The sequence below is a fragment of the Electrona antarctica genome, assembly GCF_951216825.1.
Source record: "Electrona antarctica genome assembly, contig: SUPER_24_unloc_2, whole genome shotgun sequence".
Taxonomy (NCBI): Eukaryota; Metazoa; Chordata; class Actinopteri; order Myctophiformes; family Myctophidae; genus Electrona; species Electrona antarctica.
The window spans coordinates 502,973-529,385 of NW_027638774.1; the positions used below are offsets into that span (position 1 = coordinate 502,973).

Here is a 26,413-nt window from a genome sequence, read left to right on the forward strand (position 1 = left end):
AAATAAACAAACAAAAACATTAGTTTAAACAGCATTGATGTCACGGTCTCACATCATCTACCAAAACACAGAAGACAGTCGACTGGCCTCAAGTAGCCGACCTGCTGCTATATTATTATATCACAACACAATGTTATATCATTGATCCTGGTGACGCACGGTTAGAGATTCACCGTCGGGAAAACTTGGGATTCCCTTCTAACGTACCAGTGGGACATGTCCCGAGTACCAGTGGGACATGTCCCGCGTACCAGTGGGACATGTCTCGCGTACCAGTGGGACATGTCTCGTGTACCAGTGGGTACCAGTGGGACATGTCCCGCGTACCAGTGGGACATGTCTCGTGTACCAGTGGGACATGTCCCGCATACCAGTGGGACATGTCTTGCGTACCAGTGGGACATGTCTCGTGTACCAGTGGGACATGTCTCGTGTACCAGTGGGACATGTCTCGTGTACCAGTGGGACATGTCTCGTGTACCAGTGGGTACATATACCGGTGGTGTAACCTCTTCATTAAAGCATAAATAATTGTGTGTGTGTGTGTGTGTGTGTGTGTGTGTGTGTGTGTGTGTGTGTGTGTGTGCGCGCAGTACACCTACTATTTACCCAGGGTGTGCGTGTCGATGGCCAGCCAGCCACACACACACCACCTCTCAATGCCACGTTCTTCCGCGCATTATTTATTATTTATTTTCACACATGTGTGAGTGTGTAGTAATTATAATGAATGACTTCACTCTAAGTTAATAAACAGTAAAGAGATCAAATATGTTTTCTGAAGATAATGTAACAGTATATAATATAATATTATACTATATATATATATATATATATATATATATATATATATATCTGCTGTCATGAATGTGCATTGATCATGTGATCAGTGAAGTGTCACTGATCAATACACTGATCAAAAATGTGTGTCATTTTAGATTTGTGCGTCGGCTATTCAAAAATAGCAGATGTACAATTTATCTTGAAAATGTAACAACTACTAATTTAGAAGGCATTTGTAGAATCAGCATCTTAACCCATTCTGGGCGGGAACCCCTTTTGGTGTTTCAAGCATTATGTTATGCTTTAGCTGTTGAAAAATAGCATATCTACAAGCTCATATTGCGCTATGAGCTTGTAGATCTGCTATTTTTTTTAAATCGCAAAAATGCGGCGCAAATCTTTGAAAATATATTCTTTCAGAGCGAACGTTTTCAACTCATATATTTGCCTCTGGGGGGGGGAACAACATATTTTGAGATGGAGGTCAGCGGCCAATTACATATAATCTTTGGGGTCCTTGACAATAAATATTGAGCACTGCTGATACAGAAACTGTATGAGGTTTTTCAGAAAATTGTCATGATTTAGAAGACATTTTTTAAATGTGGACGTCGGGTCTAAATGGATGAATGGGTTAATAAACTGCTCTGAACATCCTGTGGAGAAGATAGAATGTCAAATGAACAGCTTTCAAACACAGAGTTTAAACTTTTAGAGATTTGTTCGTTTCTGAATTCAGATTAATGAACAATATTAATCCCATATTACTGTCACTGTTAGACAAAGTAAGTGAGAATAATACATTCAGTGAGTTAATTTCTGGTAAGATTTAAGAGCAACTCCAGTGAGGACAGAATAGAGTGAATGTTTTGATTATTATGACTAACATACAGTAAATGTCATATTCCAGGAGTTTAAAACCCAGACTAAACTGACAGAATGTGTCAGACAACAGAGACGAGTTGCTGACAGAACAGTGAGTGTGGTGAACTGTCCAGACTGGTCGACTACACCTCCATCACAGAAGACCAAAGACGTCCTTCTACACGGTGTGACTCTGTGTTCTCCTGGACCCCACGCTGTCCTGGTGACTGTCGATGTCAGGTCCAGTTTCTGTGAAGCTGACAGGAGATCAGTGGAGGAACACATGGAGCTGCTGGGGGACAGAGTCTGGAGACGCGCTCTAGTTCTGTTCACACGGGGAGTCAGGCTGGGAGGGAGACGTGTTGAGGAGTACATCGTGGCTGAAGGAGAACCTCTGAGGAGGATCCTGGAGAAATGTGGCTACAGGTACCATGTTCTAAACTCCTTCAACGTGGTCATTTCAGAAGTCACAGAGCTGATGGAGAAAATAGAAGACATGGTGATGAGGGACAGAGGACACTTTGGACAGATGACACTCATTAAAAGATTGAGAGGAAGAACAGAAGAACAATGGAAGAAGAGAGAGCAGGAGATGATAGAGAGGATGAGCAGGTCTGTGACGACGGAGCCAGAAGAACCAACCCTGCCAGCTGTCAGGAGAAGCATGGAGCCACTTCCTCCGAGTAGTGAGTATCAATATCCTGTCTGCAGCATATTGGCATTGTTCCTGCGTGTGTGCTTGCATGCGCGTGTGTGTGCACGCACGCACGTGCACGCGTGTGTGATGACCTTTTGGGTGTAATAGGTCAAGAGGAACAGTGTCATGTAGGGTTTTCACTTCCAGTTGTGTTTTTAATTTCTTGTCAGTGTAAATGTGTTGCTGTCTGTTGTCTTGTGTTCCAGTGAGTGTGTTTATATTGTCAGTGTAAGTGTGTTGCTGTCTGTTGTCTTGTGTTCCAGTGAGTGTGTTTATATTGTCAGTGTAAATGTGTTGCTGTCTGTTGTCTTGTGTTCCAGTGAGTGTGTTTATATTGTCAGTGTAAATGTGTTGCTGTCTGTTGTCTTGTGTTCCAGTGAGTGGAGGAACTCGCTCTTCAGGATATGACACCGCCAGTGGAGCTCCAACCCTCACTGATGCTGATGTAAGTGTGAGAGAGGAAGATGTTTCATATAGATGAAACTTTAGTCTGACATTAATCAAACATTTAAGTTCTTTATCTTTACTTTATTGTATTTCCAGTCTGTGGTGACGGGGCTAGAAGAATCAACCCTGCCAGCTGTCAGGAGGAGCAGCATGGATCGCTTTCCTCCAAGCAGTGAGTATCAATATCCTGTTTACATCATGATGTCATCACTGTCAGATGGAAACCTGTACTGTATGTCCAATAATGTTACTTTTCAGGAAATAAATAGAGGCTATGTTTCAATGGGTAGTAATTATTTAGTCACAGCTGTTGTTAATACTTTTTATTGGTTCAATAGTTATAAAACACGCAGCCAGACTATACTTAGAGCATTCATTTAGGAAAAGCACAAACAGCTTAAATGTGGAGATAGGGCTTCTGCCCGACAGCGATGATTTTGTAATCACGTGTGCGTGTGTGTGTGCGTGCGTGTGTGTGTGTGTGTGTGTGTGCATAATATATTATAATAATTATATATATGTATGTGAGTTCATGTGTATAAAATTACTGAACTGTTGTAGTGAACTTTTGCGTGGAAGTTGAGGTCCCGGTCAAAATGACATGGTTCATGTTGTCATTGTAAATGTGTTGCTGTCTGTTGTCTTGTGTTCCAATGAGTGTGTTTATATTGTCAGTGTAAATGTGTTGCTGTCTGTTGTCTTGTGTTCCAGCAGGTGTGTTTATATTGTCAGTGTAAATGTGTTGCTGTCTGTTGTCTTGTGTTCCAGTGAGTGTGTTTATATTGTCAGTGCAAATGTGTTGCCGTCTGTTGTCTTGTGTTCCAGTGAGTGTGTTTATATTGTCAGTGTAAATGTGTTGCTGTCTGTTGTCTTGTGTTCCAGTGAGTGTGTTTATATTGTCAGTATAAATGTGTTGCTGTCTGTTGTCTTGTGTTCCAGTGAGTGTGTTTATATTGTCAGTGTAAATGTGTTGCTGTCTGTTGTCTTGTGTTCCAGTGAGTGTGTTTATATTGTCAGTATAAATGTGTTGCTGTCTGTTGTCTTGTGTTCCAGTGAGTGTGTTTATATTGTCAGTGTAAATGTGTTCCCGTCTGTTGTCTTGTGTTCCAGTGAGTGTGTTTATATTGTCAGTGTAAATGTGTTGCTGTCTGTTGTCTTGTGTTCCAGTGAGTGTGTTTATATTGTCAGTGTAAATGTGTTGCTGTCTGTTGTCTTGTGTTCCAGTGAGTGGAGGAACTCGCTCTTCAGGATTTGACACCATGAGTGTCGTTTCAAGCCAGGCAGAGACTTATGTAAGTGTTTCCATTGTGGTCTATGTATTCAATTAATCAACATAGCATAACACTTTGTTGATAACTAAGAGCTTTGGTTACAAATTTACAAATATTTTCCATTGTTTTTATATAGGAAGATAAATCAGATTCAAGTGCTGATGATTGATATACCATCTATCTGATATATCGGGATGATATTTGCGCTTTTTCACTAATTACAATGTTCCCTCTCTTTCCTGTTGATATTGTGACAAGGAGACACGACCGAAGACTCTGTTTGAGAGACTGACAGGAGTTAAAACTCTAACAGCAGAAGAATGGAAGAAGAGAGAGGAGGAGCTGATCGAGACGATGTTGACGTTTGTGATGACGGAGCCACAAGAACCAAGTAGTGAGTCTTACTGTTGTCCTCTTATGTGTACATACATTACTTACTAAAATGTGTGTTTGTGCATTTCATAAAATAACAAGATTGGATGCATTTTCATTAAAGTAGGCTGCTCTGAGATGAACAGAGATGAAATTGAGACCCTGTCCCACATTGTGACTGGCAGGCATCAGTGTTCAAACAGACCCTGTCCCACATTGTGACTGGCAGGCATCAGTGTTCAAACTGAGACCCGGTCCCACATTGGGACTGGCAGGCATCAGTGTTCAAACTGAGACCCTGTCCCACATTGTAACATGGAAGGCATCAGTGTTCAAATGCAATAATTAATAGTCAGTCCTCTAATAGTTGGCTTTCTGTTGTAAAGCTCTCTCGTTGTCTCTTTTCCAGCAAGATGTGTTTTTAAGCCTGTTATAATAGGCTGACATGAGAAAGCCTACCAGTAAGTCGGCCATACCACCCATGACCAAAATTAGCATTTAGAACAAAATGTGAGGGTTTGTGTTTTTATTCTAAGTGTAAATGTGTGGTTGTGTGTTTGTTGTCTTGTGTTGCAGTGACAGTGTTTTTATTCGAATTGTAAATGTGTGGTGGTGTGTTGTGTTGTCTTGTGTTCCAGTGAGTGGTGACACACCTTCTGCCAAGGTCTCAGATTGGCTGAACAGACATCATGGACCAATAGCGCCCTCTTCAGGACATGACACCATGAGCATAGCTCCTCCCAGCCAGGCAGACACTGGTGATTGAGTGTGAGAGATGAAGATGTTTCATAGATGAAAACTTCATTAGGCTTGAGTTATACTTTGTTGCACACACCGGTGTCACACGGCAAAATAGCAGATCTACAAGCTCACACAACTAGTAGTGATGTGCATTGTTGTTCTTTTCAGTGTACTGAATCATTCAGATCAGATCACTAAAACCTAACTTTGAGTTGTACAGATCTACATTTGTATTATTGTATTAATATTATATGAACATATTTCTACATTGGTTGGCGTTTAAATCAGTTTAGGTTCATGTTTATTTGTCTTGATTCATTTGTTGTATTTAAATGTACTTTATGTATCTGTTTATTTGAAAAGGATCCCCATTAGCTGATGCCATGGCAGTCAGCTAGTCTTCCTGGGGTCCACACACTAGTCAGCTAGTCTTCCAGTGTGTTTCTTCACTAGTCCGATCCAGAAGAACACAGTTTGCCGGCCACTGCTACAGAGCTGACAATGAGGTTATATCTTCCCTTCTTCTCTGGAATCCTGCCTCAAAGCAGACCAGAGGTAGAAAACTGTCGTTCCCTGATGTCATCGCTAGGGATGCATCAGTAAGCAGGAACTGAGGATGGCAATGAAGGAGGGCAATGAAGGACCGGAAAGTCTGGCGTGGCATTGTGAAATCCATGATCTCGACCGCAGTGAAAAAATGATGATGAACACTACCCCACTACTTTAACACTATCCCCACTACTGTGGGGATGTGGGGAGGGAAGCGATCCAGGAGTCCTGAGTTGGTGTTGGCTAGACCAGTGGATCTCAAACTTTTTCACATCAAGGACCCCCAAATTGACACCAATTAGCCCGCGGACCCCCATTTGAAAATATATGCCAGGGACCTTCCATAAGAGAAGATGTTTGTGTGTGTGTGGACCCACAGTTTGACATGCATTAGTCTACGGACCCCCATTTAATGGCATTTCTATCTCTGGGACCCCCAATTTATATTGTAAAATCAATGTTAATTTAACTCTGAGAGTGTACAAATAACTGGAGGTCATGGGCAGTCCCCCACTGGCAGAGTTACAGACGTGTAGGTCCATTTTCAATATCAAATTGCGGGACTTTTAAAGTTATTTTTTTTCTGGAAAAAAAGTTATTATTTTCTAATACATTATTATTTTTCCTTACAGAGTATTCCTTAGAGATTATGTTTTCAGTAATTGCCAAGCTCAGGCATGTTCTGATTTTAGATATTGAATCAAAAAACAGAGATGGTAACTAATTTTTGGTCAACTATGTTACCGACAAAACCTGTAAAGTTTTAACTTTGGATAAATGTCAGATTTTTAAACAAATCATTGTTCTTGGAAGAATATGCGTCCGCTTACCTACATTTTCAATTATAATCCACAACTATTAAAGGAAATGTGTTTTTTTTGCATTAAACCTCCTAATTTCCCAGAATGCTGTTACCGGTCCAGATGTTTTCAACCAAAACTCATGAAATTCATGATCATTTTATTGAAAAAATTATACTGAGCTACATATTTCACTGCTACTAAGTTGCTAAGTTATTTACTTAGAGTTTATGGAACAACTATATATATTTTTTCTTTAAAAACCTAATGGTAACATAGTTGACTAAAGTAACAGAGTTGACTGGACATGAAAAAGTATAATGATTTATTTATCAAATAATCTAATCATGAATACAATGAATTCATGATTATTATTGTATGTTAGCAAACTGCATATTCCACCTCTTAGTGTATTTAATTAAGACCATTTGATATAATTGACAAACAAATACAGATAGTTAACATGGAACACTTGGTTTATTAACACAGATTTTACACACATTGTAAAATGAAACAGTGCTCCTAACCTGCAAAAAGAAATCACACCGTGTGAAGTGAGTGGTGCAACTCCGTGTGGGGGTCCCCGGGGGGTCCCTGGAAGTTTTCGTGCTCAGACGGACACAGACAGCTAGCCAGCCAGCGGACACAGCCAGGGGACGGACACAGCCAGAGACACACATAGCTGTCTATAGGAGTGGTTGCACCACAAAAAGAAGCTTACCACTAGATGACTTTCATTCTATGCTTTCACATCGAGTGACAGTGACTGCAGACTACACACTTGTAGACAGACGATTCCTTATGGAGGGCGTCCCCCTGGGATTGGCCCTAGCCAGGAAAGTCACCAGCCTGACAGGGTGGGGGCCCACCCACGATGGCAGGATGACCAGGGGGGTGTGGGACGGAGCCCTGAGGCTTGCCCACATCAACTCCTGCCATTTTTCTTGCCCTAAGCATTTCAAACCATTCATACAAGTTTGCCATGTTCTGGTAAGAATCGAGAAAGCTACGACCATGTGCTACAACAGGAAAGGGGGACTGAAGTCTCTACGCCTGCACATGTTTGGCACACAGGCTGTTGACGTGGTGCGACAAGCGCCTCTTGTCACTCACGGCCTGTCACGTCCGGGACTCCTGAATACAGGGACTGGGGTGCATTCCGTTACCACAACTGGTCCTTAGACGCAGAGGTGATACCTGTCCCAGATATGGGACAGGTTCGGGGCACCCGAGGTAGACCTGTTAGCCTCAGAGAAAAACAAGAAGTGTTGACTCCTTTATCTCCCTGGCAGGATCACCAACCCTAGGCCTGGATGCCATGGAACACCACTGGCCCAAGGGTCTGCTCTACGCATCCACTCTATTGGACCTGATTCCTCCCGTTCTGGCCAGTGTGAGGACTCCAGCCTGGGGGTCCTGAAGGCAAGAAATATTTCCCCTCCTTTACGACCAGCCTTGGCGGCTCCCCCTATGGAGGGACCTGCTCACGCAGGCAGGGCGCAAGATCTTCCACCCACATCCACAGGACCTGGACCTCTGTGTCTGGCCCGTGAGGGGTCGAACCTGAACGCAGAGGGCCTGCCCCCGAATGTCGTCGTGATGATTCTGGACGCCAGGGCCCTGTCGACTATAGACAACGGTACAGCATCACTTGGAACATGTTTGAACGTTGGTGCTTGGCTAGACCTCATCGGGTGGTCCCGTTCCAGGCCTCGGTGGTGCACATTCTGACCTTCCTGCAGGAGATCCTGGATAGAGGCCTAGGCCTCCGTTAAGGTCAACTTGGCAGCCATTTCGGCATACCACGTCGGCATAAAGCAAGACGTTGGGAGAACACCTGCTGGTTCGCCAGTTCAAGAGAGGCGTCAAGCGTGCCTTTGCGGTTTCCAGATCTCTGGTCCCGTCCTGGGATCTGACTCTGGTACTGGATGCCCTATCACATCATTCCTTTGAGCCGCTGGAGAAGGTGGACCTGAAGTTTCTCTCGCTTAAGACCGCTCTATTGGTTGCCCTGACAACTGCAAAGCGTGCTAGTGACATGCATGCACTTGTCTTTTAGGCCAAACCTGGTTTTCGTGCCTAATAATTTCCCCTCCGTGAGTGCTCCAGTCGACCTAGTGGCGTTCCATCCGCCTCCGTTCTCCTCGGTGGAGGACAGGAGGCTGAATCTGCCCGCTTAGGGCATTGAAACTGTATGTGGAGGGGTACGGTGGCACAGTTGGTAGTGCTGTCGCCTCACAGCTAGAAGGTCCTGGGTTCGATTCCCGCTCGGGGCGCTGTGGGTGCTGGCGGCGTGTTTCCTCCTCCGCGTCATCAGTGCCCATACCCGAGGCGGGGTTGGCGAAAGGGCCTTTCTGTGCGGAGTTTGCATGTTCTCCCCGTGTCCCCTAGGGTAGGTACCCTCACAAAAACATGCAGTAATCCTGGTCTCTAAACAAACTGCCTCCCCCTGGCCAGCCGGGGCGCCTGATGGAGGGGAAAGGAGCTGGTTGGAATAACGTGTTCCTTCCACGCGCTACGTCCAACCAGGGAAACTCCCCCCTGTCACGTGTAAAGGAGCAACTTGGACACTCAGGCAGGAAGGAAGCATGAGTTCAAGTCCGTTGCTCTCCCCATGTCCCCCATATATGGGGACTAGGTTGGCGGAGGGTGTGTAGAGAGCCCAGGATCACATTAGATAATTGGCACAGGGGTGAAAAAATGGGTTACAAATCGAGGGATAAAAATTAAAAAAATAAATAAACTGTATGTGGACAGAACTGCTCCCTTCAGGAAGGGTGATCAGTTATTTGTGGCATGGGGTTCTCAGGTCAAGATAAAACCCATATCAAAGGTAAGACTTTCACAATGGATTATGGAGCCATACAGAGAGGAATACAGCCCCCAGAGAGTCTGAGCGCTCACTCTACTATAGAGGCATGTCTGCATCCTGGGTATGCCTCCCTTTTTGCAGGGTCGGCATCTCGCCGGGCACAAATTACCAACGCTGCTTCTCTGCAGGTGATAATCGTGACATTTTCCTGAAAAACACGTTTGTCTTTTATAATATGTATTTATTTAATATTTAAAATAGTGTTTTTATTTACTGTACAGTTAGAATAGTAAATGAACTGCTGAAAACTATAAGAACATGTCATGAGTGTCAAATATGTTACTCTTAGTCCACTAAGTTACCTATACAAAGGTAACATAGTTGACAGTAACATAGTTGACATATTTGCTGTTTTCTGGTCTAAAATCAACATGACTGCCTATCACCAAACACCACATGGCATTTTTACAGAAAGATTATTCTAAATATTAGATCCACGTTTGAGAAAAGTTGAAATTGAAAGTTATTTATAACAATATTGTAGTAACACTGTTGACATGCGATAAATCCACACATGACTCACATATACTTCATGTTAAATATTGAAGAAAGAGGAGAAAGAACATACATTGGAGCCATGCCAGTCTGTTCATCAGTAGTTAATGACATCATGTGGAGCAGGTCATGTGATTTGGAAATGACACACCCCCTTGAGAGGTGTTTTTTAATGGATAACTTAGTTGACAGTGACTTCTCGGACACGGATAAAATGTGTTATTTTCCATATAATAGTTGATATATTGCCAAAAACATTATATATGCCATGATTATCTTAGCCGTATAAAAGTAAAATGATCAAAACTATTTTTGGTTAAGCTCATTTTATTGCTGTTTAACTAATTGGTGGTTGTTATTATATTCGGACAGTAACTTAGTTGACATTTTAGTGATATCCAGCCATTTTTGTATTAAATAATGATACAATTAGTATAAATAATGATGGTATTTGAAAAGACATGATCGTAATAAACATAACAAATATTCGTTTTTTTAATTTGAATAAAAGTACATGCAAGTTACATCCCTTGGACTTCAAAACTACCGCAATTTGATATTGACCCAACTACCTATTATGTAAAAGCTATGTAAAAGCTATGTAAAATTGCTTTTTTTTTTTGGGAAATAAATATTTGTACATTTAAAAACTATGTAGCTGTAACTCATTCTAGGGGTGAGTTCTACAAAGCAAAAATCCCCATGATATTTATAGAATATCTACAGTATTTATAGAATGTCGCTCCATTGAATCAATGTGTTTTGGGTCACCACCAGGGGCCTAATGTATACTTTACTTTGCCCAGGATGTTTTGCCTAAAACATCACCATGATGTTGGACCCTTATTTCACCGGCATACAGTGGATTCTTATTTGGGATACATTGAACTTTCAAAAAAAATGCTAAATACTAAATGTGAATTACTCAATTTCTGACAAAACGGTGACTCGTGGCACTCAGCATACAGCAGAAATGGATCTAGCACATAAAAATCATATAGAAACAACAAATGAAGTACAATTTATCAGAATTATAGCCAATTTCCAGTTTTAGTAATTAATTATGGTAGTTAGTTACTCAATTTCTGACGGTGACTCGTATCACTTGGCATACGGCAGAAATGGATTCAGCACATAAAAATGTATACTAATTACTAAATTTCTGACGAAACGGTGACTCGTATCACTCGGCATATGGCAGAAATGGATTCAGCACATAAAAATCATATAGAAACCACATTATGTACAATTATCTATCAAAAGTATAGCCATTTCCAGTTTTTATAGTGATTAATTATGCTACTTGCACAATTTCTGACTAAACGGTGTGTCGTATCACTCGGCATAAAGCGGAAATGGATTCAGCAGATCAAAATTAATCATATAGAAACAACACATTAAGTAGCTTTCCTCAAGAATCCCATCAGGCATCACCTTTTTGGCATTTGGGAACCTGACTAGATTCCCTGATTTTGGTTCACAGTCATCAGTGGTGGATAAAGTATGCATACTCAAGAATTCAAAATGACAAATTACAAAGTACTTTTTCATTTTAATATCAAATTATCAATGCATTGCTCATTGTCAAATATATATAGCCTATATATTTTTTTCAAACATGTGAAAATAGCTGATCTACAAGCTCAAAGTGTGTCACATCACAACTCGCTGTGAGGTTGTAGATTGTCTATTTCTCCACTATTCCACAGTGGTCATCACAATCTACTGACTTGAACCCCATGGGAAATCTATAGTGGGATTTGAAGGCAGTTGCAAAACGCAACCTCTGTTACATATTAGATCATTATCATTATCATTTAGTGACAGTTACACACCTCCACCACCAGGGAGCGATTAAGGCAACCTTGCGTGGCTCGTTTATTGCGCATGCGTGAAACACTTTGACCCGGAAGCAGGGTTGTGCGTGTAGCAGCATCTTTGGCAGCATGGAGGTTGTTAGCCTTTAGCTCTGGTTGTTTTCATCTTGGTGTGAAATAAACAGAGTGCTGCTAAAAACAACATAGCCATAATGGAGGTCAAAACGTGTCAAATGGAGTCTGTACGGCTGAAGATACATGAACACATGACGTCGGTGGGAGAGGACATATTGTGTGTTTTGGACAAACAGCAGCAGAGTGGTGGTGCTGATGTTTGTTGTGTGAAGCTTGATGTCAGAGTGTTTGTGTTGGAGTGCCTCAGTTTGGCCGCTCAGGTCATGTGCAACCTCTTCGAGAGAGAGCTGGAGACACTAGAAACTCTGCTGGAGAAACAAAACAAAGTGCTGGACATTGATGTTGATATGGACATCGATCTACACACTGCAGGTATGTGTGTTACACACATGTAATGGCAGAATTCCATTGTATTATGTTTTAATTTGATTGTATGAGTGTTTGGGCACCAGGAAGAGTAGTCTTCACTGTAGTGAGGACTACTGGGAATCTGTAATAAACAAACGACACCAAACTACACAGGTTGCAGTTTAGTAAACTCTGAACAACACCAGCTTAGCTACAGGTAGCATTAAGCTAACTGAACTACATTTCCCAGTAGCTTCAAGTTACTAGCTTGTGTGTGTGTGTGTGTGTGTGTGTGTGCCTAATATTGCCTATCATTTTGTTATCAAACCCCTCTGGCGCCTTTTTAAAATGTGGTCATAAGTGGTATGGCCGACTTGGTACTGTTACTGTAGCCTAGGGGATATTTCTCATGTTATCTCAAGGCTTAAAAATACATCAGGAAAAGAGACAATTAGAGCTTTACAACAGAAAGCCAACTATTATTATTAGGGGACTAACTATATTGGGGCATTTTGAACATTGATGCTTTGTCAGTCACCATGTGGTCTCAATTTGTGGGACGCTTGAAAAGTCTTGGAAATGAGGGACTGTCATGCAAAGGGAGACATCTGGTCTCCGTTCCGTGAGGCAACTCACCGTTTCCATGTGAATCCTGAGATCTACATGATTCTCCCTGTTCTATTATAGCAGCTGTTTACTTTTTTGTCGTTGCTGTCGGGCAGATAAACCTTGTATCTCCATAATTCAGAAGGAGCGAGTGGAGGGGCGGCACCTGCCGGGGAAGGTGGAGGGATTATGACACTCCACTACCGCAGCACCGCTCCAGTTCTGTGGTGGTGTCATTCCGGCAGTGTCGGTCCGTTCTGCGGTGACTCTGTCGATAACAGCCGCGGCTCCCGATGTGTTGCCAGTTAAAAATCACCTACTGTGTCTTCCCTGTGAGGTTAGGGTTAGGGTTTGGGGTAGGTTGTCGGAGACGCTGGTTAAAACTCACCCATGGCTCCTGACGTGTGCTGCCGGTTAAAAACAGCACTCGCTCTCTCCAAAAATGTACCCTTTTATGTTTTTTTGTAAATTAATGTCCTAATTCATCATACTACAGTGTCACCCAAAAGTAACAAATAGCCGATCTACAAGCTTTTGATCTGACATTTTTTCTACTTATAAGTGTGAAAGGTAACAGTTTTGGACATATAATAAGAGGTTTCCACCTGATGGCAACAATAGTATACCTACTTGTGTAATCTATTTCAGGATCATTAATCTGTTATCAAACTGATGGGCTGTTTCAAATACGCAATGAAAAATACTGTTCTTTCATTTTTTACTTTAAAAAACAAACCAAAAAACTTTCTGGTTCACATTAATTAATTTGTTCAGTATTCTACAGGAGTGTTATGCTGTTTATAAAGTTTAATATGATAAATATATTATAGTCCTTTAGTCTATCAGAGTAATGTAGTAAGAGAGTGGTGACACGCTTTGATCTCGCCGCAAAGCGGGTGCCTATGGGCGATAGTTCCAAACATTGCTCCTATGGCTGGAACTATTCCATTGAGTTAGAATGAGCAATTCCGCATAAGGCTGGGCGATATGACGATATATATCGTATAGACGATAGAAAATGTCTATCGTGAAAAATGTTCTCTATCGTTTATATCGTTGTGTCGCAAAACAAGCGTTACGGCAGTATTTTACGTCACAGCGCCCAGCCACGCTGTGCTGTTATTTAATAACAAACATGAAGGGAGATGATGGCTGACGAGATTTAGAGCGGAGTAACACTAAAGTAACCGGCCATTCACTGTTATAAATGCAGGTTTCATGTTGGGTCAAATTGATAAACTGCGTGAGCCACGCATGTTTTACACAGTTGAACAATTGAGCTTGTCCGTCGGGTGCAAACTTCTACGTCTTTCCTCTTACCTGTCTTGTTTTATTGTTCCAAATAAATTATTCCATTTGAAAAGTCCTTAATTCAGCAACAGCTTCCAACAACAACAACACCACAAGACGCTAACTTAAGTTGTGATCATCAACAAAAAAAAAAGGAAAAGAAAAACATCCACTGTCCCATACGCACAGCTGGTCACTCTATCGCCTGTAGTCAATTAAACATTGTTAAGCTTCCCAACGTCTTTAACAAACTACACTACAACTAGCTTAAAATGAACTGAAACAAGTAAACAACTGTGTGGCAGTGAGTGACATGAGGTATTTATTTTTTCCTTAAGACAATTTAATGCAGACACAGGCCCGTACTTCTGTGTCTGAATATTTTTTATTTTTGCTTTTTAATTGTCATAATAATAATAATTATTATTATTATATATATTTTATTTTGTATTTTTGTACTTTATTTAGGCCTGTCTGTGCATGGGCAGGGCATCAGTATTATATTCATATAATTAGACTGGATATTGTTATTTTACATATTGTAATTGGCATAAGTTTGATATTGGCAAGTGTTCTTTTCCTGTTTTTTGAGTGGTGCAACCACTATAGACAGCTATGTGTGACTTGTGTGTGTCCCTGTGTCCCTGTATCCGAGCACAGAAATAGCATAATTATTGTCACCACCAAGTGTCACTGTTGTGCAGCCTAACACACAGACAGAGGCCAGGGAGGAGAGCTTGTACAGTACAGTACAGTACAGTACAGTACAGTACAGTACAGTACAGTACAGTACAGTACAACCCAAGTACAGTAAAGTACTCGGCCTGAACAAAAAACAATTTTTTAGATTAAAAAAAATCTGTATCGTAAAAAATATGCTATATCGTGAGTATATCGTTATCGTGATATGCGATTTTGTCATATCGCCCAGCCCTACTTCCGCATTCCATTGTTACAATGAGAGTGAACGGGAGTGTCATTACTCTCTTACTAGATTACTCTGGTCTCTATATAGTCTAGTCCTTATTCATGACACATGAACAGCCTTATCATTAAAGTTGTTATTAATGTCACATCAAAGTCTTTATTAAAGTGTTTATTATATTTCTTCATTCCAGACCAGTGTGTGGAGTCCAGTCTGCAAGTGAAGATCAGTTCTCCAGCCACGACTGTTTCTATTAAACAGGAACCTGAAGACCACCTTAAACAGGAACCTGAAGACCACCTGGATCATAGTAAGTTTAAATCACTCCATCTTTATTTGTTTTATTGGTGAAAGTGGGTCTGTACTGAGAGTGTAAAGATGAACCGATATTACTCTGTTATCGATTTTAGCATTAACAATGTGACTACATTGATGCATTGACCAAAATGTATTGTGAATGGGACGATGGTTTGGCAGTGAAAGTATTTAATGGGTTCACTGAAGCTTTGCAGTTAATTCTACTTCAGTATTACCTAACCTGCTGGAGAAGACAAACAGCCATACAGTACAGACTGCAGTCAGCGCTTCATCAAAGTTCAATTTTGGAAAATTGTGGCCAAAGAGTAATCTGTTGATACATTTTCCAACCACTACCACAACCACTACTTTATATAGTCTCTTTGTATTTTTTCCTAGACTTTCTGCATGTTACTGTGTGTAAAGAGGAGGTTCCACCTGAAGAGGAGAGCAGCTCCAGACTGGTCCAGGAGGAACCACAACCGCCACAGATTAAAGATGAACAAGAGGAACTACTTCGAAGACCAGAAGAGGCTGGTAGGTCAATGGCTGTTGTCATTTTTCAAATGTACAATAAAAAATACTGCATAAAGAAATACTTATTTCATTTTGAGTAGGTCCAGGCACCTTGGCTGGTAGTCCAGTCTGGCAGTGTGCCACGGGTTTGACTCCCGATCCCGACAGCCTTTACTGCATGTCACCCCTCATCTCTCCCAATTTCCTGTCAGCCTACTGTCTATCCCCCTATAAATAATATAAAATAAAGACGAAAGCCACAAACAAACATTAATAAAAGAAGAAAAAAAAACATTATTAAATACTATGTCGTCCTAGACGATAGCTCATCCTTAGCTGGGAAACTGTTAATCAGATTAATCTCAGTTTAAAAATGGATTAATCAGCGTTCAAACTACTATGTCAAATTTTATGCCATGTTTTATTTGTGTTACTTTTTGACTTAATTCCCTTTGCCAATGATTTTATTTTGAATATAAATTTTATTTTCACCTGATGGGGACAATTATTTTAGCACTTAAGACAACTAGTGACTGCTCCTTTCAACTGAACATGACATGTTAAAGTTTGATTTGATTACGTGGTATAATGAAAGGTCTTTCTACTGGTGATTTCCACAGAGCACCACAGGGAGAGGTCTACAGTATCTAGAGAGATGGCCTCCAAAATACATTCAACGTTGTCAGAGGAACAGCCAGAGATGGACCAGAGACATGGACTGTTTGATGCAAGGATGCAACCTGTAGTAAAGTTGTACAAGATGGGTATGTAGTGTTGTATTGTCTCCACCAGGCCGAAGGCATGGGGAGAGAGTAGGTTTTGCACTCCGTCCGTCCGTCTGTGACCAGCTAATCTCCGGCACCGTTAACCCGGTCGATGCCAAATTTTGCACACACACTCCCTGGATGCCAACGATGAACCTCTGCCCCAAAATCTCCAGAACGGTCTGTTATAGCGCCACCAGGAGGCCACTTTGTGCAAAACAAGTTTTTGGACAGTACACCTACAGATTTTGTCCAAACATCACGCAAATTGGTACACAGTCTCTCTAGAGCCATTCAACGAAACAGAGCTTTCAGATTTCTCAGACTCCATCCTGATTGGCTAAGATTGGCTTCCAAAGTTCAGTTTCAAACAAAATGCTGCAAATCATGAACACATTGTGTGATTTCCGTGAAATTGTGCACGCACATTCCCACTAGGCTGAGGAAGAAATGCCACATGAACATTTTCAACTCAGCCTCATGGTGGCGCTATAACTGGCCGAAAAGTGTTTTTACCTCTAACTGCACGGATCTGTGGATAACTTTGTATGCCAACTCCCTAGAGGCCAAGAAAAAACCTTTTCTTGGAATTTTTCACATCTGCTCTTTATAGCGCCACCAGGAGGCCGACATATGTAAAACACATTTTTCTAATATTACTCCATAGTCATGTGATCAAGACGGGTTTGTTTGATTTCTCATAATCCACCCTCATTGGCTACGATTGGCTTCTAAACTAGCCCGCTTTGTACCCGTTTTGTAAAAATCGCCACAACTACTCAACGCAGCGTCCGATTGTGGTGAAACTGTGCATGCGTATTCCCACTAGGCTTTGGAAGAAATACCACTTGACAGTTTTCAAATCAGCCTCATGGTGGCGCTACAACAGGCCAAGCCACGTCACACACACACACACACACACACACACACACACACGTTTATATTGCTCCTAAACATTTTGCCAAACATCACACTCACACTCCTATCCTCCTGGTGGAGACCTGTGCCCAGAAGGGCACTTTTTCTAGTTTACTGTAGTTTAAACCTGTAGTAAAGTTGAATACAATTTAGGCATTTAGCAGACACTCTTAACCCAGAGTGATTTACAGTAAGCAAGAACAAAACATTGTGATACATCTACATATTTATTTTAATCAAGAATGTAAGCTAAGCACCTAACAGTGGAATATCTATATAATGAAACTGTGTAAACACTGCAATGTCTACATGAAATGCTATGTAAATTAGGTTATTTGAGCCGTTGCATAGGCCTGTAAGGTCGTCGAGGTTAGGGCAAGTGCTACGGACTAAGATGGAGCTTGAAGGGGGAAGACACACAGTAAAGTTTGTCAGAACTTAAACCCGCGACACACTGTCATGCTGGATTACCAGCCAAGGTGCCTGGACTGCCCAGGCCCATTCCATAGTTTTGTAGCCAGAAGTGAGAAGACTTTGGGACACGTGGTGCGTTGTCCCGGTGTTATTAGTGAATGTACTTCCAGCTTCCCTGCATTGGCTGATCTGAGCATTCGGGAGGGTTTGTAGCGTCCGATAACAAGAACACAAGAATACAAGAACGCAAGCCCCTAAAAACATGCTCACCCCCGGTGTGGTAGGCTACTCAAAGGAACTATAACATAAAATTCAACTTTTTCAATTTATTTTGTGTTTTTGGGGCTCCCATATGTGTTTTCTATCCCCACAAATAACCAATTTTGAACAATCAGGCTTTCATATCATATAGGTGCTTTAATGGAAATTGCTCTCAGGAACAGCTAAACTGATTTTGTCCTCATCGTGATCAATGTCACCCTACTTTGTATAATTCCTCCTCTTCTTCAGTCTTTAGTTCCAAATTTGCATTTCCACTTTGTTTACAATGTCCACCATTGTTGATTTTCCAAGTTGGCATGGAATGGAAACAAGCCTGGTTTTATCTAGCATCAGTATTATAATGACTCAAATATTAAATAATTTGCATATCAGCACCCCACCACCTCAGGACATTGTGGTACTGCAGCTAAAACTGCTTTCAAAGTCCAGAAAGAAATGACAAGGACTGGTTATATCAGAGTGGTGATTGAGGCTCAAACCATTAGAAATAACTTTGAGGGACATAGACAATATGATATTAAATAGCAGTTTTAAAATGCTATTTGCGCTTTAAAGCTGCAATATGTCAACATTTTAATGACCTTTTTTATTTATTTGTTTGGTATTCAGACAGCCAGCAATGGGTGAAACTCTCCCCCCAAAATTGTCTCTGACACATATAGGGGCCGCAATCTGCATTCAAATATTGTACTAGAAGCTTTGTCATTGGTCGATTTGCCTGTCCTGTTTGGTTAATCATTTCGACCAATGACAAAGCTTCTAGAAAAATCTTTGAATGCAGATTGTGGCCCCTAGATGTGTCACAGAGACAATTATTTTTGGAAGTGTTTTACTCATTGCTGGCTGTCTGAATACCAAAAAGAATAATGTCATTAAAATTGAGAAATATTGCTTATAGCAGCTTTAAAGGAACGCAATCAGGTGTGAATTCATGAGTCATAATTTGCAAGCAGTGTTTTTTGAAACATCAAAGATAACACATCACAAAACCCCAGCCGCCAGACCACAAACATGTCAATAACACAAAGGCTATACTAGTGCAGTGCCATATCAACATTCAAAACGAGGCGTTTAAGTGTAAATGACAAATATGCTACAATCGATAATATGGCGTCTCGTTCTTACACCTTTGTTGCCTTACCTAAAAGGACAGTCATGACGGAACTGAAGAAGTTCTGATGACAGTGTCACTCTGCCGAAAGATAAAGTCCACAGCGTGTCTCATCACAATGCACTGTGAGCTTGCTTGTAGGTCAGATACTTTCAGCGAGCAATGCTGCCATAGCACAAAATAAGCCTGAAGTGTAAAGCCAAATGTATCCTTTGTCATATCACGGGGTCCCACACCGAAAATAGCCACCCTACAAGCTAATCTGGTTGTCCTTTTTGAATATTTTGCAGGGCCTTTGCTCCTAGTACGTACATAGTAAACTACATGTAATCTACACTAGTTAACTGGCTTATTAGACAACATTTGGGACACTGAAGTCATTATTTAGTTACACCAAACTAATCACTCAGCTGATACTGAACCCCCTGCTGAGTTTCACAGCAGTGGTGCCACCAGTGTGCCCTGGCTGTACATTGACATCCGCTCTGTTGAGCTACCACATTAACCCCCCCCCCCACACACACACACACACACACACACACACATACACACATACTATGTGTGTTCGGTTATTTGGCGATGTTGTGCCGGGGCTCCGACCAGCCCATGCAGTAGGCAGAGTAAAGTGACTAACACGCACAGGTGAACTAAATGTTCCAATAATAGCTTATATTTGATGAACTCAAACGTGCATTTTATAGGGTTTTTATTAATTCATGTTAATCATAAACACTTACAATCATACATTCACACGTTCTGTTCACACTTCCCCCCAACACAAGATGAATACAGTATCCCGGAATCTGGATCACAGTCCTATTGGTCTGTGGTTCTATTCTGCTCTGTTGGTAGGAATTCTAGCTATCATTTGAACACTCTAAACTCCCAGATCATGGTAAAGCTTAGCTTGTCATTGATGACTCTCAGACTTAGTTCAGCATGTGTCACTAAGTGACACTATGTGGTTTTAAATCTACGTTATCATTCAATCAATTTCCATTAATTGCCATTAATCAATCGGGAGAAAAAGAAACACAAATAACACTTGGTTACAATCTAAACATCATATTACATCAATTATGAATAATGCACAATTATATCTATATAGCACATAATATATCGCATATAATACATACCGCTGGTCTCTGTCTGCAGCAGTAAGAAGCCACTGACCCATGCATCCACACTGCCCTCTCTGTGAGAGGACAGTGTGGAGATCTGACTTTAGGTTAGATTAAACTGTCAGACTATTACAGGTATTTATCATTTAGACTTTTTACCAACCCAATATAATATAGGTTATTAGAACACATTACACAATTGACAGGAATTAAAGATGGTTACTTCATCCTGCATTGACATGTCCTACCCTAGTGAGTCTCTCCTCTGAGAAGAGTCATAATGGCCTGTCTCCCAACAGGAAGAGGTCGTAAAACCCCCGAAACCACCGGTCTGTCAATGCAACTGGAGTGCATTGGAATGTGGTCCCAGGACCTACAGCTACAGGAGAGTGGTACACATTGATCACTCAATCTGACCCAATATATTTCTCATTATGAGTACAAATCTCGCACACCCATAAATAACCAAACAATGTGTGTATGCAACTCGTTTTTTGTTTTGTTTTTTGTTTTGTAAAGCGTCCTTGGGTTTCTTGAAAGGTGCTATATAAATCCAAGTTATTATTATTACTAAACCTCTAACAATACTAAGATATACACTACCATCCATTTTACCCAAGTCAGACATAACACAAACTTCTAATTTAGCAGAATATTAGGATTCCGGGACTGATATATGGTACAAGGAAGCCAGTGAGTACGTTTATGATTATGGGTACAAATTTGGATTATAGTGAAAAAATTATGATTTGACACCAAGATCATTCAAATAGCACAAGTTTATGGGAATTTATTGCGAAATGCAATATTACTGTATATTCAATGGTGGACATCTTGAAAAATGGCCGCCATCTTGAAATTTGATTTGGCCAGATGGTTTTATGAAAAGAGCAATCCCTAAGGAGTATATGTGCCAATTTTGGTGCTTGTATCCGCAAGTGAACGATTGTCCTGTAATTTGCACTTTATCTGCCCTACTATAGACCATAAGGGTCATAACACCATTGTATTTTGTTTTTGTAGACTTTCTGCACGTCCTTGTGTGTAAAGAGGAGGTTCCACCTGAAGAGGAGAGGAGCTCCAGTCTGGTCCAGGAGGAACCACAAGCTCCAAGGATGAAAGAGGAACAAGAGGACTTACTTCAAAGACCAGAAGAGGCTGGTGGTTCAGTGTTGACATTACTAGCAGTGAAAAGTGCAGAAGATGATGAAAACGGAGAGACAGAGCCTGTAGCCGGCACCTCAACTGTACACATGCAAACACAAGCTGATGTAGAGGACTGTGGAACATCACAATCAACCATTGACAACCAGCTCCTCTCTTCACACTGTTCTGAATGTGACACTGAAGACAGTGATGAGTGGGAGGAGACTAGGGGAGATCACTCGGCTTTAAACACACTGCAATCACAAAACACACAAAATGTGGGAGGACAGCGCAAGCTGTCCAAGGACCTGAAATCATCGAAACAAACGGACTCCATGAGGAGTCACACAGGGAAGAAAAGTTTTAATTGTACAGAATGTGGAAAAATGTTTAATCTAAAGTGGACTTTAAAATCACACATGAAGATTCATACAGGCGAATGGCCATTTTCTTGTTCAGTATGTGGTACAGGCTTTACTCGGGTGGGTCATCTAAAAACACACATGATGACTCATACAGGCGAAAGGCCATTTTCTTGTGCAGTATGTGGTACAGGCTTTACTCGGGTGAGTCATCTAAAAACACACATGATGACTCATACAGGTGAAAAGCCATTCTCTTGTACAGTATGTGGTAAAGGCTGTGTTAACACAAGTCATCTAAAAACACACATGAGGATTCATACAGGCGAAAGGCCATTCTCTTGTACAGTATGTGGTACAGGCTTTACGCAGGCGGGTAATCTAAAAACACACATGATGACTCATACAGGCGAAAAGCCATTTTCTTGTGCAGTATGTGGTACAGACTTTACTCGGGTGAGTCTTCTAAAAACACACATGATGACTCATACAGGTGAAAAGCCATTCTCTTGTACAGTATGTGGTAAAGGCTGTGTTAACACAGGTAATCTAAAAACACACATGATGACTCATACAGGCGAAAAGCCATTCTCTTGTACAGTATGTGGTAAAGGCTGTGTTAACACAAGTAATCTAAAAACACACATGAGGATTCATACAGGCGAAAGGCCATTCTCTTGTACAGTTTGTGGTACAGGCTTTACTCAGGCGGGTAGTCTAAAAAAACACATGAAGACTCATACAGGCTAAAAGCCTTTAGTTTAACACAGCCGACGCGAATCGCGTATCAATACGTTATCAATTAATCAAACGTCGGGTGCGGATCACGTATCAATACGTTTCAATCACTTTTTTATAGCATACTTTCATTCATCTTTTTACCCACCCGGACAATGAAGAACCATCGCCCTATCATTGCTGCTTAGTCCCGCTCACGTGATCAGAAAAAAAAAAAAAAAAAAAAAAAACCCTCCCCTCCTGAAAACAGGAGGGCGGGCCGCTTTACGTGTAGAAGCCAGTGTAATGGATGCGCCCATGCCGATGTGTGAAAAGAATCAAATTTCACCTAACCTCGCCTCACCAGGCTTTCCACCTCGGCTCGGACATTTGATTCCCCCCTCCCCTCCTGTTTCTCCAGGAGGAGGATCTTGCGAGGGGGTACATGCTCTCCTCTGTCTCTCGGAAAAAAACATGATGAACGCTGAACGGAACGCTGCCTATTGCCTAAACACATATGCACCAGATCGGCATTGCAATGCATAACATCTGCAACACACATGGACAGATGCATGTTTCCTTCTTCATACTGTAGCGACCAAACGATCCCCGAGCCTACAATACTACGAACTAACCACAGTATCGAGGGGCCGCCACGACAAGACAGTGTTCCGTTGGTGGATCACGTATCGCCATGCAGAGCCGTCATAATCGGAGATCGCTCAGACGTGTGATTGTACCGCTTTTTTATTCATTATAATTGTAGTGATAAGACCGCAATGAACGCGTCGGGGACGTAATCGACCCGGGTGTAATGTATAACGAACTTTTCCGCGACCTAAACCGTGGTGTTGTCATCTGTGGAAGTAATTTTTTCCTTCTCGTCGACATCACAGCCGGGTGACGCTTTTTTTCCCCTCCATCGCCCCCAAGCTGCATGCCCATAGCCTGGCTTGGCCAGCCTCATAGCGGGGATTCACTGAAGATTCTTCCCCGGAGGAAACATCAGTGAACCCTCGCTATGAGTCTGGCCGTGCCAGGCTAGCATGCCCAGGCATGTTCCCCTACACTAGCTTGAAAAACAAAATCAGCTGATGACAACGCGTCTCACCGTTATACTATAGTTCTGAACCGAACGGTGGAATGGGACTTTTTATAGCCGTACGGATCAAGACTTTTGCTGCCCAATGTGCCCATGACCCCCCCCCCAATGTTACTGCGATCAAAACAATGAAAGCAGTGAGATAGATTAGGCGAGGCGGCAATCATCATCAAAAAGAAAGCATAGTTATGAAGGTTTATAGTCAGACATTGACAGGCAGATATAACAATAAACACAATAAATATGCTATACATCCTATACATCGAATGAAAGCCCTGAATGTGTACTTTTACGAGGAAAAGAGTAAACATTGATCCCATGTACAGTTTGTCATAAATTGGATACTGGGTGGATGCACATTGCGCCCACCAGATATAACTGCAGAGAAGACATGGACCCGAACTCAATATTCACAAAATAAGGCCTATAGCGACATATAAATACTATATACCGTATGAAACAGAAGACTCTCTGCTTTCATAAGAAAAAAACTTCTACTGTAGTAATAATAAAAATCACACCCATGTGAAGTGAGTGGTGCAACTCTGTCCCATATTCTGTTCTCTGTGAAGTGAGCGGTGCAACTGTTCTCTACAGTTGCACCACGCAACTATAAAGAACAGTTGCACCGCTCACTTCACAGGGGTGTGATTTTTATTATTACAGTAGAAGTTTACAGACCAAACTGTAAATAAAAGGTTTACATGACTTTCTGCCTCAGTCCGTATATAGCGAGCTGTAGTGAATAAGTACAGAACAGTTGCAACGCTCACTTCACAGGGGTGTGATTTTTATTATTACAGTAGAAGTTTACAGACCAAACTGTAAATAAAAGGTTTACATGACTTTCTGCCTCAGTCCGTATATAGCGAGCTGTATTGAATAAGCAGAGAACAGAATATGGGACAGAGTTGCACCACTCACTTCACATGGGTGTGATTTTTATTATTACTACAGTAGAAGTTTTTTTCTTATGAAAGCAGAGAGTCTTCTGTTTCATACGGTATATAGTATTTATATGTCGCTATAGGCCTTATTTTGTGAATATTGAGGAGTTCACGTCCATGTCTTCTCTGAAGTTATCTGGTGGGCACAAGCTGCATTCAATAACCAATTACTGTCTAACTGTAGATGGGATCAATGTTTACTGTTTTCCTCGTAAAAGTACACATTCAGGGCTTTCATTCGGTGTATAGGATGTATAGGATATTTATTGGGTTCAATTTTATATCTGCCTGTCAATGTCTCTGACTTTAAACCATCCATAACTCTGCTCGCTGTTCAAGATAACCACTTCCAGGCAAATGCAGGTGTTGCAAAAAGGTCAATATCTCCAGAATGGAACATGGTAAAATCAAAATGTATTTTTTTAATTGAAGTGGACAAGTTCAGCTTTCTTTTGATGTATGCGTGTGATTCTCGCTATAAGAGAACATTTTGCTGTGGGCCCCCGAACAAGGCCTTTGTGCAATGTTAAACGGTAGCAACATCCAAATAGGCCTGTCGAGATCTTGTAGCAATCAAAGTGTTAAGACATAATTATGTCAGTCTAATCCTAGGATGACAATGATGCAAAAGCAGAGGAATTACATGTGTATTCTGACAATATCAACATGACAGAATAAAATACCCATTAATAGTTTCTTGTGATGGAGTTTAATTTCTCTCTTGTGTATCATGGATGTTATTTTCTATTCAACATGATGGAATTTCATTTTTATTTTATCTTGCATTATTCCCTCCAGCTCATAGGTAGTACAATATGAGCATCAGTATGTGTCCACATTTGTCAGTATTTAACAAGTCATATGCATTAACATTCATGCAATAATTATGTTCATTGATATGCAGTAAATGATGGTGCAGTAAAGTGCTCACAAGCTGCTGGGTTTGTGTAGATCAGGGGTGTCAGCTACATCTTATAATGTACCTTTGGACCATAACAAAGCCACATATGCATCACAGTTATGATTCTATTTAACTATCATCGTCATTTAAAGCTATATTCAGTGATTTGAGGGATTTGGGAAAACCCCTGTCCGCTAGGAGGCGCCTCCTGAAGTTATTCCTCCATGATACGGGAACAGAGTTTTTTGGCTACTAGCTACCTATTAGCATTGAACATTCGCTATCTTATTGGCCAATCCCATTCTGAACGGGAATCCCTTTTGGTGTTTTAAGCATTATGCTTTAGCTATAGAAAAATAGAAGATCTACAAGCTCATAGCGCAGCATCGAGTGCCGCACTACGAGCTTGTAGATCTGCTATATTTTTTTAATCGTGAAAATGTGGGTGCAAATCTTTGAATATATATTCTTTCAGAGCGTTTTTAACTCAAATCTTGGCTTCTGCGAGGTCCCTGGAACAACATATTTTCAGATTGGTGTCTGTGGCCAAATACAGATAATTCCAGGTGTCCTTGATATGGAAAGGTTGAGAACCACTGACATAGAAACATGGGTTTTTCAGAAAACTGTTAAAATTTAGAAGCCTTTTTCTTTTTTAAATCGTCCTCAGGTCGGGTGTTCCTTTCAATTCCGCGTGGGTTCGCATGCGATGTAGTTATCCACACTAGTATATTTTCTAGTAGAGTCACAAAGTGATATTTTCTTTAACTTGTCCTCCCTCCATACGGAGTGTATTGTGAGTA

At 41.2% G+C, this 26,413-nt stretch overlaps 1 protein-coding gene and 1 long non-coding RNA gene across 2 annotated transcripts; both read left to right on the forward strand.

Annotated features, from left to right (window-relative positions):
* Positions 1-2,206: 2,206 nt before the first annotated feature.
* LOC306917716 (uncharacterized protein) lies at positions 2,207-5,494 on the forward strand. The gene is made up of 6 exons (XM_079530618.1): positions 2,207-2,333; positions 2,722-2,789; positions 2,888-2,963; positions 4,016-4,083; positions 4,321-4,456; positions 5,073-5,494. The coding sequence occupies exons 1-6, from the start codon at positions 2,240-2,242 to the stop codon at positions 5,198-5,200; spliced, it is 570 nt and encodes a 189-aa protein (XP_079386744.1). The 5' UTR covers positions 2,207-2,239; the 3' UTR covers positions 5,201-5,494.
* Positions 5,495-11,749: 6,255 nt separating this feature from the next.
* LOC306917703 lies at positions 11,750-22,816 on the forward strand. The gene is made up of 5 exons (XR_013789223.1): positions 11,750-12,215; positions 15,206-15,322; positions 15,709-15,846; positions 16,446-16,589; positions 21,459-22,816. It is a non-coding gene; the product is annotated as an uncharacterized lncRNA (long non-coding RNA).
* The last annotated feature ends 3,597 nt before the right edge of the window (positions 22,817-26,413 follow it).

Excerpts from the sequence above, each read along its gene's own strand:
- LOC306917716 (XM_079530618.1), top strand. The coding sequence starts at position 2,240 with ATGATAGAGAGGATGAGCAGGTCTGTGACGACGGAGCCAGAAGAACCA. Across the intron at positions 2,964-4,015 it reads GGATCGCTTTCCTCCAAGCA|TGAGTGGAGGAACTCGCTCT; the intron begins GTGAGTATCAAT and ends CTTGTGTTCCAG. Across the intron at positions 4,084-4,320 it reads CAAGCCAGGCAGAGACTTAT|GAGACACGACCGAAGACTCT; the intron begins GTAAGTGTTTCC and ends TATTGTGACAAG.